Genomic DNA, 13709 nt, shown 5'->3' with positions numbered 1-13709 from the left:
TATGTCAATGCATGCTAACGCTAGTGCCTAGTGTGCCGTTTAGCACTTGAGCATTCATTCATTTCAGTGGCCAGAATAAATGATTATTCTGGCCAATGAAATGAATCAATGGCCAAGAGCTCTGCCAAAACGCTGCTACCAAGAGGAAAGGAGTCTAGAGAGATGGTCAAACGTCTTGTGTGCATGAGGCCTAAGTGGTTACATTTAGGTTTACTTTAAGTAATGCTTGCGCCATTCTTCTCCTATTCTAACTAAGAATTGTAAAGGAATGGCCAGGTCATATGATGGTTTAGGACAGAGGTCTCCAAACTATGGCCCTCCAGGTGTTGAGGAACTGAACAAAAGAAATGCAGCGCTAATTATAATGCATACAAATGTCAGAAATAAAAATCCATGTAAGTCCTCAAGTGAATAAAACAAGTTGCAGGAGAAGATTCTGATGTCATAGGCCGTCACCATACACCCGAAAAAATTAGCCCCGGACAATTAGACCGTATAGCACCGGTCAATAGGCGCAGTGTGATAAAGAATCAGTATGGTAGGTTATCTTCAATAGAAATCCTCTCCCAGATATAGGATGGTTCCTCCTCTTTAACCCCTTGGCGCCGGAGCCTCCCGGCCCTTTAAGGGTTTCAGAAGCCGGGAGGAGGGGCAGGGTTTTAAGGTCATATGACCGCCGTGATTCGCCGTCACAGCGGTCACATGATCGGGAAAGGTCCCGATTGAAAGAGGAGATCAGGACCTTTCCGTGAGTACCGGACAGGTGTGCTGGGAGTGCGCAGGGTGCACTTTCTCAGCACATATGTTTTTGTTAATTGCATGCAAATGTGCGGCTGCTCGGCGTCAAGGCCCAGATGCCGGGAGGCCGCACATTTGCGTGTGGCCGGCGTGAAGAGGTTAAAGATCTCCAAAACGGGATCACATGATCTGTTAAATCTAGGGTGGGACGGTGTTGAGGAACTGCAAGTCCCATGAGGCCTTTCAAGACTCTGACAGCCACATGAAAGACCCCCAGAGGCAGAGGCATGATGGGACTTGTAGTACTTCAACAGCTGGAGGGCCATAGTTTGGAGACCCCTGGTTTTGGAAATCTGCTTTGTGCAACAGTGGCCAATTCCAGCATCCAAGTTTTCTCTGTGTTCCGCTGTGATAAAGGTCTCCTGAGAACCTAGGAGGTGTAACCCAGAGCAGGTATGACAAGGGGCGGACTGACCATTTGGAAATTCGGGCACTGCCACAACCAAACCTTCCCGACGGACAGGAGCTGAGCCGGGGATTACGGCAGGGAAATCCTATCGCTGGAGTTCTCTATCAGTAGACCACCAGACGTGATCTTGGCCCTCTAGGCTCCACCTGTATCCCCAGCAGGGGCGGACTGACCATTTAGAAATTCGGGCACTGCCCGAGGGCCCGGAGTCAGTAGGGGGCCCCATGAGATGCCCCTGGTACCTTTTTTATAGGCTTTTTTGAGTTTGGGCAAGGAAACAGGGGCCCCATGATCCCCTATTGCCCTGGGGCCCCATGAGTTGTCAGTCCGCCCCTGGGTGTGACATAACATGGAGTGGACCCTGTTTCCTATGGCTACATAGGGAAAGGTCTGTAAACATGTATCCAACATCCCCTAAAATGTGTTGACATCCTGCATCGGGTGATAAGAAATCATTTAAACATGTGCAGGAACTGAAGCAGAACTATTTGAGCAACTTCTCTGCTTCCTCAATTGTTGAGCCCTGAACTTGTCTGCTGCTTACCCCAACCAAACAAACAATCTGCATAAAATTAACACCAGCACAACAAAGTTAGCATTAGCAATTTTTTTATTTTCTTTTTTTGTTGCATAGGAAATGCAGTATTTGCTTCCAGTAATTGTATTGTATTGTGAGAGTTGGTTGCAATAACGGCTTTGTACAAGAGTTAACTAATCCACACACCAGCTTGAAAAAAAAAACCTGCAGAGATTTAGTTGGATAAAAATGGATGCCCACAGTGATTCGCAACCAATTACATTTTTTCTTTTTTCATTTTCTATTTTTTTTTTCACAGAACACAGTAAAAAAAAAAAAATGATAACAAGCATGAGTCAATACATGGTAAAAGGAGGCACAGAGAGCCTGATTCATAAAACAGTGACTATTAACACAGGCACACAGGGCTGAACTGAAGATCATAAAAACACCTATTATGGGGCGATTAATTAAACACAAGGATAAGGGTTTAACATGGTTAAGAGCCAGCTTGTCTGCAACGCTCTCTTCAGTGAGAAATTAAAAAAAGAAAAAAAAAAAAGATAAAATAAATAGGGGTCTGGAGATTCCCACGACTGCCAAATAGAGCCCACCTAATAAAGCAAACAATTACTCAATTCCTACCGCAATCTAAAATTCTAAGGATCTACCCTCGTCCTCCCTCCCTTCCCAAATTTTCACCTGCTCTCTCTACACCCTTGACTTGTGGCCTTAATGTATAGAGTGTCTGACTTTTTACAAAGGAAGGACAAGTACTATACAAGGTTGATGGATTCTGGGAATTTGTGTCTCAATTATGTAAAGTGGTTTTAAAGGCTCTAAAAGTGTTTCATGTTGTGCCAGTATTGTGTAGAATTGTGTCATGAAGTTAAAGTGTCATGAATTTCTAAAAGTGGTACAATTGCTACATAAATACAAGCAAATAGCATGGGAGGATTCTGTATTACATTTCTTTTATGATTTACTGAATCTGTGATACTTTGAATTCAGTTATGACGTGGGAATCCTACAACAAGCAAAGGAAAAAATACTGAAATAATTAAAACTCATACATTTTCAGTAATTGGAAAAATGAATCTGTGATACTTTTAATTCAGTTACGATGTGGGAATCCTAAAACAAGCAAACAAAAAAGGGAAAAATACTAAAATAAATTAAACAAATGTGAATTTTCAGGAAAACATGTGCATAGGCTGTCATTTTTTTTACACTTGAACTTTCTTTTTAAAGGCTGGTTAAAACAAAATAGAAAACATTAAGAGCTACAATTTGATTTGATAAATTACTTCCAAAATTTTAGGATTCAGGAGTTCAGTTGTTTATGACTCAAAACTCCTGCAGTTCTTCATTCTGAAAAAGCTAAATGTAAATTTTTTTATGAGCCCATTGCAGAGGATACTTTAAGTACTCTTTAAAAAATATAATTTGCTATGGAGCTACGGTGTAATCTTTATTTTGGAAAAATCGAATTCAATAAAAATTGTCCGTTTTTTTTTTTTTTAAATGTAATCTTATAATGGGAATGAAAACTAATGGGGAAGGTGAACAAAGTTATTGGCCGTAAAATAAAATGCAAAAATGTCAGAGCCGAGGATTGGAACAGTGATGATGTCCATTTATATAATACAGAATTCTGTACCCTACAAATCTTTGTATATCAAACTGTAAGTTTTGTACTAAACAGTATTGTCAGTCGCCACAATAGGCCTCGATCACCAATGAGCAATATGGATTGGTCTTCCCTACTTGTTGGAACAGTTAGACAAATTTGCCTACAAGGCCAGATGGACAGATAACACAGCAAAGGAGCAATTTGTGTAATGATAGTTTCAAATATTTGATGAATCAGGCCCAGGTTGTACAGAGTATAATCATTGATTTCAAACACACAACAAAACATTACATGTATGGTATATGCAGAACTCGTGGAGGAAAACTACATTTTGTTTTTAAAGATTTTTTTTTCTGGTGTGAAGACAGGGAACATGATGTCTCACTGTTTCAGCCCAAATTCTCCTGGTTTTAAAGTGAACCTGTGCTTTTGTATTACAGAGCTTCACTTAAGTGCCACGTTCTCCAACTGCCCATACTAGGCCTTTCTTTCACTCTTCCACCACTCCGATATAGAAGAAACCATATGCCCAAAGTCATGACTTGGCACAAGGCTGAGGACTCTCTCTCAACCCCCATGAGGCCAATCAACAGCCCTGCCATGTGGGTGCAAGAAAGGAAGCGAGTCTAATGCCCCTAGATTGTAAGCTCCCAGGATCAGGGCCCTCCTTTCCCTCTTGTATTGAACTGTATTGTTGCTGTGTTGTCTCCCGTTCTATTGTAAAGCGCTGAGCAAACTGTTGGCGCTATATAAATCCCGTATAATAATAACGCACCCCCATTTCCCAAAATACCAGATATTTCAATTTCACTACAAGTGAGCGACAAGGGAGCAAAGGAAAGGTGAGAATGTGCAGCTGGGAAGCGTGGCAGTTGGATGAACCTGTCCTGCATGAGCAAAGCCCAGGTTCACTTGAAATATTTTGCATTTTTAACTTGTAACAGTGACCCAGATACAATACAGTTCCCCCCTAAGATGTTGGTGAAAAAGAAAAATGACAAAAACGTCAGAAGTAATACTGAATTTAATTCAATATATATCTCCAAAATACTGAAAAACACCCAAAAAAAAAAAAAGAAAGATGAAAATTTGCATTCTTGTTGACATACATTAGAGCTTACTGGGCATGAACATAACCGGAAAGAAAACAAAAAAACAAAAAAAATGAAAACAAACTAACATAAGTAGTACTGGTAGAGGTTACTAAGCAGTATGGGATTGCATGCATAATTATTGTATGGTTATTTTACATCAGAAGATTTTGACTGATAGCAAAAGGCTCACGGTGTATAAATTTCTTATTTCAGAAGAGCATATAATACAGGTTTCACAGGCACTACATTTCGTAAATCGGTTATTTTGCTGGTTTTTTTTCAAATATGTCATTCTGTCCTAAAGCTGGCATTTTCTTAAGTACAACTGAGAAAGGCTAGGACCGACTGAACGGAAATTAAAGAGAAAAAGAAAAAAAAAAGAAAGAAAAAAAGGCTACCAAAAAGTTGATCGTATCTGGTCTTGGGAAAGGGTAGTGCATAGTTTTTTTTTTCATGCAGATAAACACTGCTATGCATTTGCATCCAAGAAGGCCTCAACGCAGCCTAACTAGTCACGTCTTATCTTAATCCATCAGTTGGACTACCTTAGCACTGTGTACTTCTCATTAAAACATTTAAAAAAAAACAGTTCTAAACCAATCATGACGCACTTTTAGATGGTACATAACAGCCTTCAGGTTATAGCAAGGTTCAATAAAAACATAAATAAATACTTTATTGAATATTTCAATGCTAGCATGAAAAATTAAAGTCCAAAGCTGGACAAGGCTAGACTTTTTTTTATGTTTTAAACTGGATGGGGAAGGCTTAGAACCTCAGTCAAGTTTTCACCTCCTATTGCACAAGGTAGGTCAAGTTTTCTCAGTAGGAGCACAGGCAAACAAAAAGCTGATGGAGGTTCCCTTTTCCACACTACTAAAAACAAAGTCTCCACTTGCCAGTTTTTTTTGCTTTTTTAGCTCAATGACGCCTTGAGAAAACGCCAATTAAAAAAAATTTAATCAAGTTTCTTTTTTGCTACCTGTGTTCCCATTGGGGAGATCCACTTCCTGTGTCATGGCGCCACTGGGACAGATAGCGAGGGGAAATCTTCCCTATGGGAACCCAGATAACAGTACAAATCTTAAGGAGGTTCTAACCCTTCTCCGTGCTACAAAAACAAAGGGGGGGGGGGGGGTTTACCAAAACTGGAGAAACCAATCACCTTCCAGGTTTTATTGTCAAAGAACTTGAACATGCTGAAGTGAGAAGCTGATTGGCTCCCATGCACAGCTGCACCAGATTCTGAGTGCTCCAGTTTTACTAAATCCATCCAATTGTGTTTTTATTGCTGTGAATGCGGCTGATTTACTAAAGGAGCAGAGCAAAGAAATGTTCACGTTTTCTTTGTTAATGAGGTGAAGATGTGCTGACCACAGTCATCCAATCATGTGCAAAAAAAATCCTGTTTTTAATTTTTCTTTCTCCTGATTGGGTTTTCTTTTCCCCACATTCACTAAGCTCATTGAACTTTCCGTAGGCAAAGTGGACATGTCCTACTACTATGATCTTCTCCTTTAGTAAATCAGCAACAATGTGTCCATTGGAAAGCTTTCCAGTTGCTTTTTGCCTTAGGATGGAAAGTGGAGGGGCTGAGCTCCCCAACTGGTGACCAATGCAGCAATAAAGACTAACCCCCCCCCCTCCCCTCAAAAATAAATATTGGCTGGGCTTTCGAATACCAATGGCACTGTTGCCCATTCTGATTATTATGATGTGCGACAGTCGGCTATACACAAACAGCTGCCGTGTCGGTCTCAAACAGTGAGGTTCAAGACAAATCGGGATTTGTCCATAGAAACCAATCAGATGTTTAAGTGTTTAGACAATGACAGCTAAAATCTGGTCAACTGCAATATGCAATACTCCATTGTACAAGGTCTTAAAATTAAGCCCCATTAGCTTTTTAAGCCCTTTAAATGATGGCAGTTCATCTAAATGGTTTCCACTAAACTGCCAAAACAATCCTGCAATGATTTTACAAAAATTTTGTTCTGTAGAGGCCTTGCAAACACCCCTCCTAGCTCAAAATAAAATCCTCACAAGAGACCCACTGCATAATCTATATTGTTCATTATTTAAACATATCACCACATAAAATGAGCTGTTAAGTTGAAGCAACTTTTTTGCTCTTTGTATAGCTAAAAAAAAAATTGTGAATGCATATAACACTGTCATAACAAGCTGCAAAAGGTAAAAAGATAAAAAGATTAGATTACGATAAAACCAGCCTTGGGGGGTCTGCATATTGCTGTGGGGAGACTGGATACTGTGATGTTTCAATGCCTATAGTGTATCTTTCACTGGAGGCATTCATTTTAAAGGTGGGACCAATCAGTTCTGTTTATTCCCTCATGCCGCAGGAGTATCTCTAGAGCAGGGGTGTCAAACTGGCGGTCTTGCCAAACTACAAGTCCCATGAGGCATTGCAAGGCTGACAGTTACAAGCATGACTTCCAAAGTCAGAGGCATGATGATTTCACAACTGTTGGAGGGCCGCCAGTTTGACACCCCTGCTCTAGAGGAACTGCTGCTCGCCCTGCTGGAACAGTCAATCCTGGACTATAGGCTAGGTGGGGGCAAGGCTGTAGTCTCTTTGCCCCAGTGAGGGTTATTTGAAGGCCTCTGCATGCAGAGGCTTCTAATAAATCATCCCTATATACTTTAACATCACAAGGAGAGACCTAAGACACCTAGGTAATGGCACAACTGTTGCAGACACACGGTAATGATGTATTTGCTCCGCCAGGCCAAAGAGAACTTTGGTGCTTTCCTGGGGTGCCGTTTCTGAAATACTGGTCCATCACTTCTTACATACCGAGAAATAAAATACACTTTAAGGGATGGGCAGCAGTGTAGCTCATTTTTGTCATTAAAAAAGAAAAAAAAGTGAAATATTAGAGGACTGGCCTGGGATGTGCAGCAACAAAAGCATAGAAACAAACTTATAATGCCAGAGAACCTAAGAATAAACCTGAACGGTGTATTGTCCTAAAAAGAAATGATCTACTGGTGCAGGCATCAAATAAAAGGTAACGTAAGCACTGCAAATCATCCTCCCTTTGAGAATATTTTCCAATGCACAGTTTTTTTTTCAGTTCTTTACATTAGCAAAGTGCATTTAGGATCACAGAAAAAAATAAAAGGCCACTTTATGAACGGCAGCGCTAAAGGTAGAGCTTGCCACGTCTACCTATTTTGTAGTGTTCTACTTATCACAGCTTCTGTTTCGATGCACACATCGGTCATAAGATTGGACTTGTTTTTTGCAATGCAATAGACTCTTAACAGTTCTGTGGTGCAATGTACAATTTGCTGTTGCACCATTTAATGTCATTATTAAAATGTAAACATAATCTCATTTTATGAAAAGGCATCTATTGTTATGTATTTTCTATTCTATGCATTTTTGTTGTTCTATTTAATTATCGAAATAGTTATAGTTTTTTTTTTCTTTTACGTAAATCGCACTTTTACACTTTTCTGATTTAGTTTATATTTTTCTGGCTGTAATACATTTTTTCATGCCAATAATATCAGTATAACTACAACTGATAAATGTCTATCTTTTGAATGTCGTCGATATATCTTGTTTATCTTACAGAACGCAAGTGAACAGATATATTCAATGTTATCATTTATTTTTTCTTTGTAGGAGTTTTAAAATAACCAAATTTCTCAGAAATGAGAACAGATATACTTTGTTGGCTAGTGCAGGCCTGTGTTATTACTGTGCATTGCAAACATTATTAAAATAGTGTGCCTAACTGGCTGGTCAAAATCAAACTTATAAATCAAGAAAAATGTTAACATTGAGTGCAAATTTTAACATAGGAATCAAATTATAAAATGAATATATAAAATATGGGCTATATTAACGGATTTGATTCTACTCATGTTTATTATATTGTTGTTTTATGCAGAACTTTAAGTCTGCTTTATATACTCTAAAGGAAGATTCTTATTTATGCAACTTAAAAAAAGTCAATTTAAATAAACACAAAGCTTAATTACACTGAATTGTATAATTTGATGTTTTTCATGTATGTAATGCTATATTACTCAACAATGTAGTGTCTATTTTATGCTGCACACCTAGCGTTACTGTGCGTTTGTCAAATGTTAGAATCTTTTTTAAAACTGAACAGACATGACCTTTGACCTTGCAGTACTTTTAATATGATGGCAGAAGTAACAAAATTTAACTTAAGTTTTAATACTTGACACAATTTTGTTGTTCAACATCCTTGACTACCTTTAATGCTTTAAAGCCTTTAAAACATTTTTTTTCAATAATTTTTCTTTAAACATGTCTTCTAAAATCCTTAATGTAAGAGTCAGACTTTTTAGTGAGAAAATAATACAGTATACCTGTAAAGTCCATTTAAAATGGTTATTTAGTGGCCCATACTTCTCAAGTATAGGAAAATGTTATACTAATAAGAAAAAAAAGTTGTATTTAAATACATACGTACAGGAAACGGGAAAGTTTTAACTTAAATCCAGTTTCCGGAAGCATAACAAAAAAAAAAAAAATAATAAATCCCTCAACCTAACCCTCCCATGACAAAAAAAAAATCCTAAAAATGCTGCCATTTATAACAAACAATCAGAAAAAATCTGCAAGGCTAAGTCGACAGAAAATTGTCCTCATTTAAACAACATTACAAAAGACCTGCATTATAAAATAGGGTAGAATAAATCAGTGTATTCATTAAAACTATACAACATACAAATTACTCATCTGAGTGGGCAGTTATGCTCTCTTTGCAACCATGTCTACTACACACACAAAAATCCACAAAAAAAACAAAAAAAAAAAACAAAAAAAAGTAAAAAAAATCAAAACCTAGCTACAACTGCCCAAGACTATTGCTTAGTTTGTATGGTTTATAAAAGGGTGCATTTGTATTGTATGTACAACCAATTTTCTGGTAACGCCTTGACTTATAGCAAGGATTTTGACAAAACGTTTGTCTAGGCTTTTATTTCCCTTCACTGTGAAGCACTGCAAGCTGCTATTTAGTGCACATATGTCATAAGGTAATGCCCAGCTAAGTGCTATAGGGAAGGCAAAGGATGCTGGATACACAAAATGGACACAATTCACTAATACACACACGCACGCACACACGATACAACTACTCAACCACATATCAGATACATATGAAAAAATCCCAAAAACATTTTATTCATCTATTCTTTTTTTTTTTTTCTTAAATAGAGAGAAACCGGTAAACATTTTTTTTTTTTTCAGAAGTTGGAAGTTTTTAAAAACGTGCATATAAAAATGGGCATTATGACCTCTTTCTTGTTGATGTGAATTGATTGCTGTCTGCTAATAAAAATTGGGTGTGGGATATCTAAGGAAAAGGAATTCAGGTTTTTTTTTTGTTTTTTTTTTTTGTTTTAAGGCTTGCTTGTGATAGGAACGGTTGTAACACACACACCACACGAAAAAAAAAAAAAAAAAAAAATTGCTCAAAGCAGGGTACAGCTTAGTGCTTCACAGTCTGACTGCTTCTCTAAGAGCCCCTCCTGCATGTGCATTCGTAGTCACAAAGGTACGATGACTAAACATCTAACATACTGCGTCAAGTACAGCACCAACCAACTTTGGTCAAATAAAAAAAAAACAAACAAAAAAACAAAAACAAAGTCTAATAAAATTTGCTAAGCTTTGACTACATGATATAAGCAGGTATTGCATATTTTCATTGATCAGGGAAAATTAAAAAATAAAAAGGAAGACTAAATAAATTGTCACAATGCAGCAAACATCCCCCCAAAATACTGATCTCCTACGCAAAATAGCACAGACACTACAAGACTAAGCACACTACTCCTACAGGTGGGATTGAACTAAAATCTATATCTACAAAGTGGAGCCTGCAATGCCTGACGTAAAAGTCACATTTACAAGAAAAAAAAAAAGTGTCTCCAGAAACGTGTGTCTGGGGAATCCCCTCCCCCACTATCTATATAGGAACATGTGCAACAATTCCACAAATAATCGCTATCCAGGGCAAAGGCACATTGATATGGAATTTATTTCATCTTCGTGCAAATTAACCTATTGGATGCTTGAGAGGCCTCTCCAACGTATTGCAAATACATTCCAAGGTCCTCCCAATCACCCATAAGCATTACAAACAAAACAAAAAAATAATAAAAAATAACTACAAAAAAAAAAAATAAAATAAAAATAAAATGAGGAGCAAAGTGTCTTCCCAAGAATTTCGTGGACATGATTGTATAGGACAGTAGCAAAAGCCCTAATTAGGACTAAACAGACTGAACACACACAGTTTAACTCCTTCATTGCCAAAAGGGACAAGTGGGCCTTCTTTTGGCAGCATGGGGGTAGGGGTTAAAAAAAAAAAAAAAGGCAAGTGCCTGGAATAGGGATTAAAATGTCTTGTCTTAATGCACTCTACTTTATCCTACTAAGTATATAAAAATGAATTACTAACACTAAACATGCAGAGATTTTTTTTTTCTGACTGACAAATGTGCCAAGCAGAAAGTATATAATATATGTATAGTATAGGAAACCACCTTTAAGTTGCATGCGAAGCAAAGGGATGCTCCGCTGTCTTGTAGAAAATAAATCAAGTGTATCCTGTTTATTTAGGTTTTGATTTTTTTTTTTGTTATTTTTAATATTTTATTTTTTTAGTACATAACATACATAGCGTCTACGATCCAATTTACTGTTTTTTTGTTTTTTTTCAGCAAATGCTGCGACTTTCCCTCCCCCCACCCTTAGATCAATCTGTGTTTGAAGCCCAGAGGATACAAGTGATGAAAAAAAAAAATCATATGGATAAAATCTGGACATCTATAAAGATCCTGAGGCATTTGACTAAATCCTATATTGGGAAATGTGACATTTGACTGAATTGGCATACCCACTAATAGTGACTTTAGCTTATAAAATTAACAGATACTATGATTTCATTTTTTTTTTTTTTAGTTATGTGCTTTGATAACAGAAAAAAAATGATTACTTAGCGTTTAATGTAGTTAACATATTGTGGTAAAAGCACCATTATGTTTTATAATATATTTTTTTTTTTTACATTTTCATTTTTAAGGGATACAAGTTTAACAATAAAAAACATAAAAAGCAAAAATAGCTCCCCTTTCTTTTGCAAGGCTGTTTTTTTTTTTCTTTTTTTTTAACCCCGATAGTTTAGAGTCCTGGGGTGGTAGGACTTGGAAAACAAAAATAGAATTTTCAACAATCTCTATCTTACAAAGATATTTACCTATCCAATGAAATTGCACTTTAATCAATCCAAATATGATTGTTTTGATTTGTTCCTGTCAGTTTCTGTCAATACAGACCATCTTCCCCATTTCTGCGTAATTGTTGAAAATTTGTCTCAGAAAAAGCTTATTTGCAAGTGCAGCATATTTTTTTTTTTTCCTTACATGAGTAATAATAGTCCTGGACTGTTTTCTTTTTTTTTTTCATTGCTCTGCAACTCGGATGAAAATAAATGTTAACAGTTTCCTGGTGGGTGATGGATGTGACTAATCCTTGTCAGAAAGAAGGGTGGACATTTTGTGATATGTTAACGCAAAACAGTTTGTCGCAGTCGTGTCCAGTAATATAATTTTTGCCACCTCCGCACTGGGTTAAACGATAAAAAAAAAATATTAAAAAGGTGCAGTTTTTCCTTGTTTAGTTTTACACATATTGTGATTTTTTTTTTTCTCACAAATCCTTTTAAGTGTAGTAGCACTCGAAATAGGAAAAAACAGTGGAGGCACTAGACCACAACTGGGTTGATTTCCACGGTCTCTGAAATAAATGTAGTGTGGTCGTAGTACTAGTAGAAGTTCGTATTCACTAATATGGTACATTGTATATTAGAGTGCTTCATTATTATTTTATCTTCCTTTATAGGGACTGTTCCACCAGAACTCCTCGAAAGGGTCGCAACTGTGGATGTACAGAAGGAGTGGCTTTGAAAAAAAAAAAAAAAAGGCCGGGTTTCACAATGAGAGTGTTTTTATAGCAAGTCGAAAAAAAAATCGGCCTAAGGCTACCTGGAACCACCTAATATTTATGCTACCAATGAAAACACTTCAAATGCTGTGAATCCCAACTTTTCCCATCGGGAACTTTCTTGAGACCCCCAAAAGTGAGGAAAAAAATGAAAGTAAAAGAAATAAGGCTGCTTAATGATGGAATCTGCCATGCGACCACTTATGGTAGTTCTTCTTCGATGCTGTTCTGCTGTGAGATTTTCCCCTTCCTCTGGCGCCAAGTGACTAGGCCAAGTTGTCGTTGGTTTCTTCAAATGTTACAGAGATGAGAAGGGGTAGGTGGTCTGTCGGGTGGGCGATAGGAAACCATGACCTTTTATCCCAGGTACCAGGACTGTAATGACAAAAAGTAATACAGATTATTTTTACAACTAAAGATAAGGCAAGTGAGCGCAAAACACAAAATATCGGCAGCTAGCAAATGAGGCAACCCTCAGCACCTCAGATCAAAATACAAATAATTGGAATATGCAGCGCCATAAAAAAAATGATGTAATGTTAAACACGAAATCTCAGCATAATCGCTGGAACATAATATCAACACCTTGAGTATAAAAAATCTGGTATGAAAAGAATAAACCCAGTAAAAAAAGTTCCTGTGGATTGAACATATGTGAGATGTACACAAATAGCAGGAACTTCAGATGTTCACTTGATTTAAAATCCTGAAGAATCTAGTAAGCGCATTATTGTACTAGATTCTTCATGCTGAGATTTCATCATTTGTTTTATGGCGCTGCATATTCCAATTATTTGTATTTTTACAACTGTTTTTATTTTTCTATTTTTACTGTTCTTTTCATCTCGATTGCGAATTGCACTTTTCTATTATTTTAATGAACCCTCCAGATTTTAAAAAAATATTGAAAATGACTTTTGAAGTTACAGTAACATGTTAAGGTGTATGCACAGATAGCAATGGGCTAGACTTTACTTGTAAATATGTGACTAAATGTGCAGAAATATTCAATTAATTAAAATTGTATGTATTGTCTGAGTTTTTTTCCTTTTTTTAATTTAAATATTTTTAATTTTTAATTTTTACTGATGCTTGTACAATGTTTGGGGTTTGGCAGGAAGGGGTGGGGTACTACTATATAACTACTATATACTATATAAATACTATATAAATGATATCTATTTTCTATACTGAAAAATGTTTGAAATAAAAAAAAACAGCGACAATTGCAGACGACCGGA

At 36.9% G+C, this 13709-nt stretch overlaps 1 protein-coding gene across 10 annotated transcripts in view; it reads right to left on the bottom strand.

The window, feature by feature from the left end:
• Positions 1 to 1799: 1799 nt before the first annotated feature.
• Positions 1800 to 13709, bottom strand: part of NFIA (nuclear factor I A) — a 535857-nt gene continuing 523947 nt past the window's right edge. For all 10 annotated transcript variants that reach the window (XM_089689685.1, XM_089689684.1, XM_089689680.1 and 7 more), the window contains one exon: positions 1800 to 12843. In XM_089689685.1, coding sequence (XP_089545811.1) covers positions 12826 to 12843 — 18 coding nt within the window. In that variant the 3' untranslated portion in view covers positions 1800 to 12825. The remainder of the gene's footprint in view (positions 12844 to 13709) is intronic.

Source organism: Staurois parvus, unplaced genomic scaffold (assembly GCF_062004578.1).
Source record: "Staurois parvus isolate SC_StPar_1 unplaced genomic scaffold, SC_StPar_1.0 ptg000491l, whole genome shotgun sequence".
Lineage (NCBI taxonomy): Eukaryota > Metazoa > Chordata > Amphibia > Anura > Ranidae > Staurois > Staurois parvus.
Note: the sequence above shows the minus strand (reverse complement) of the source record. Positions and strands in the feature narration are given on the sequence as shown.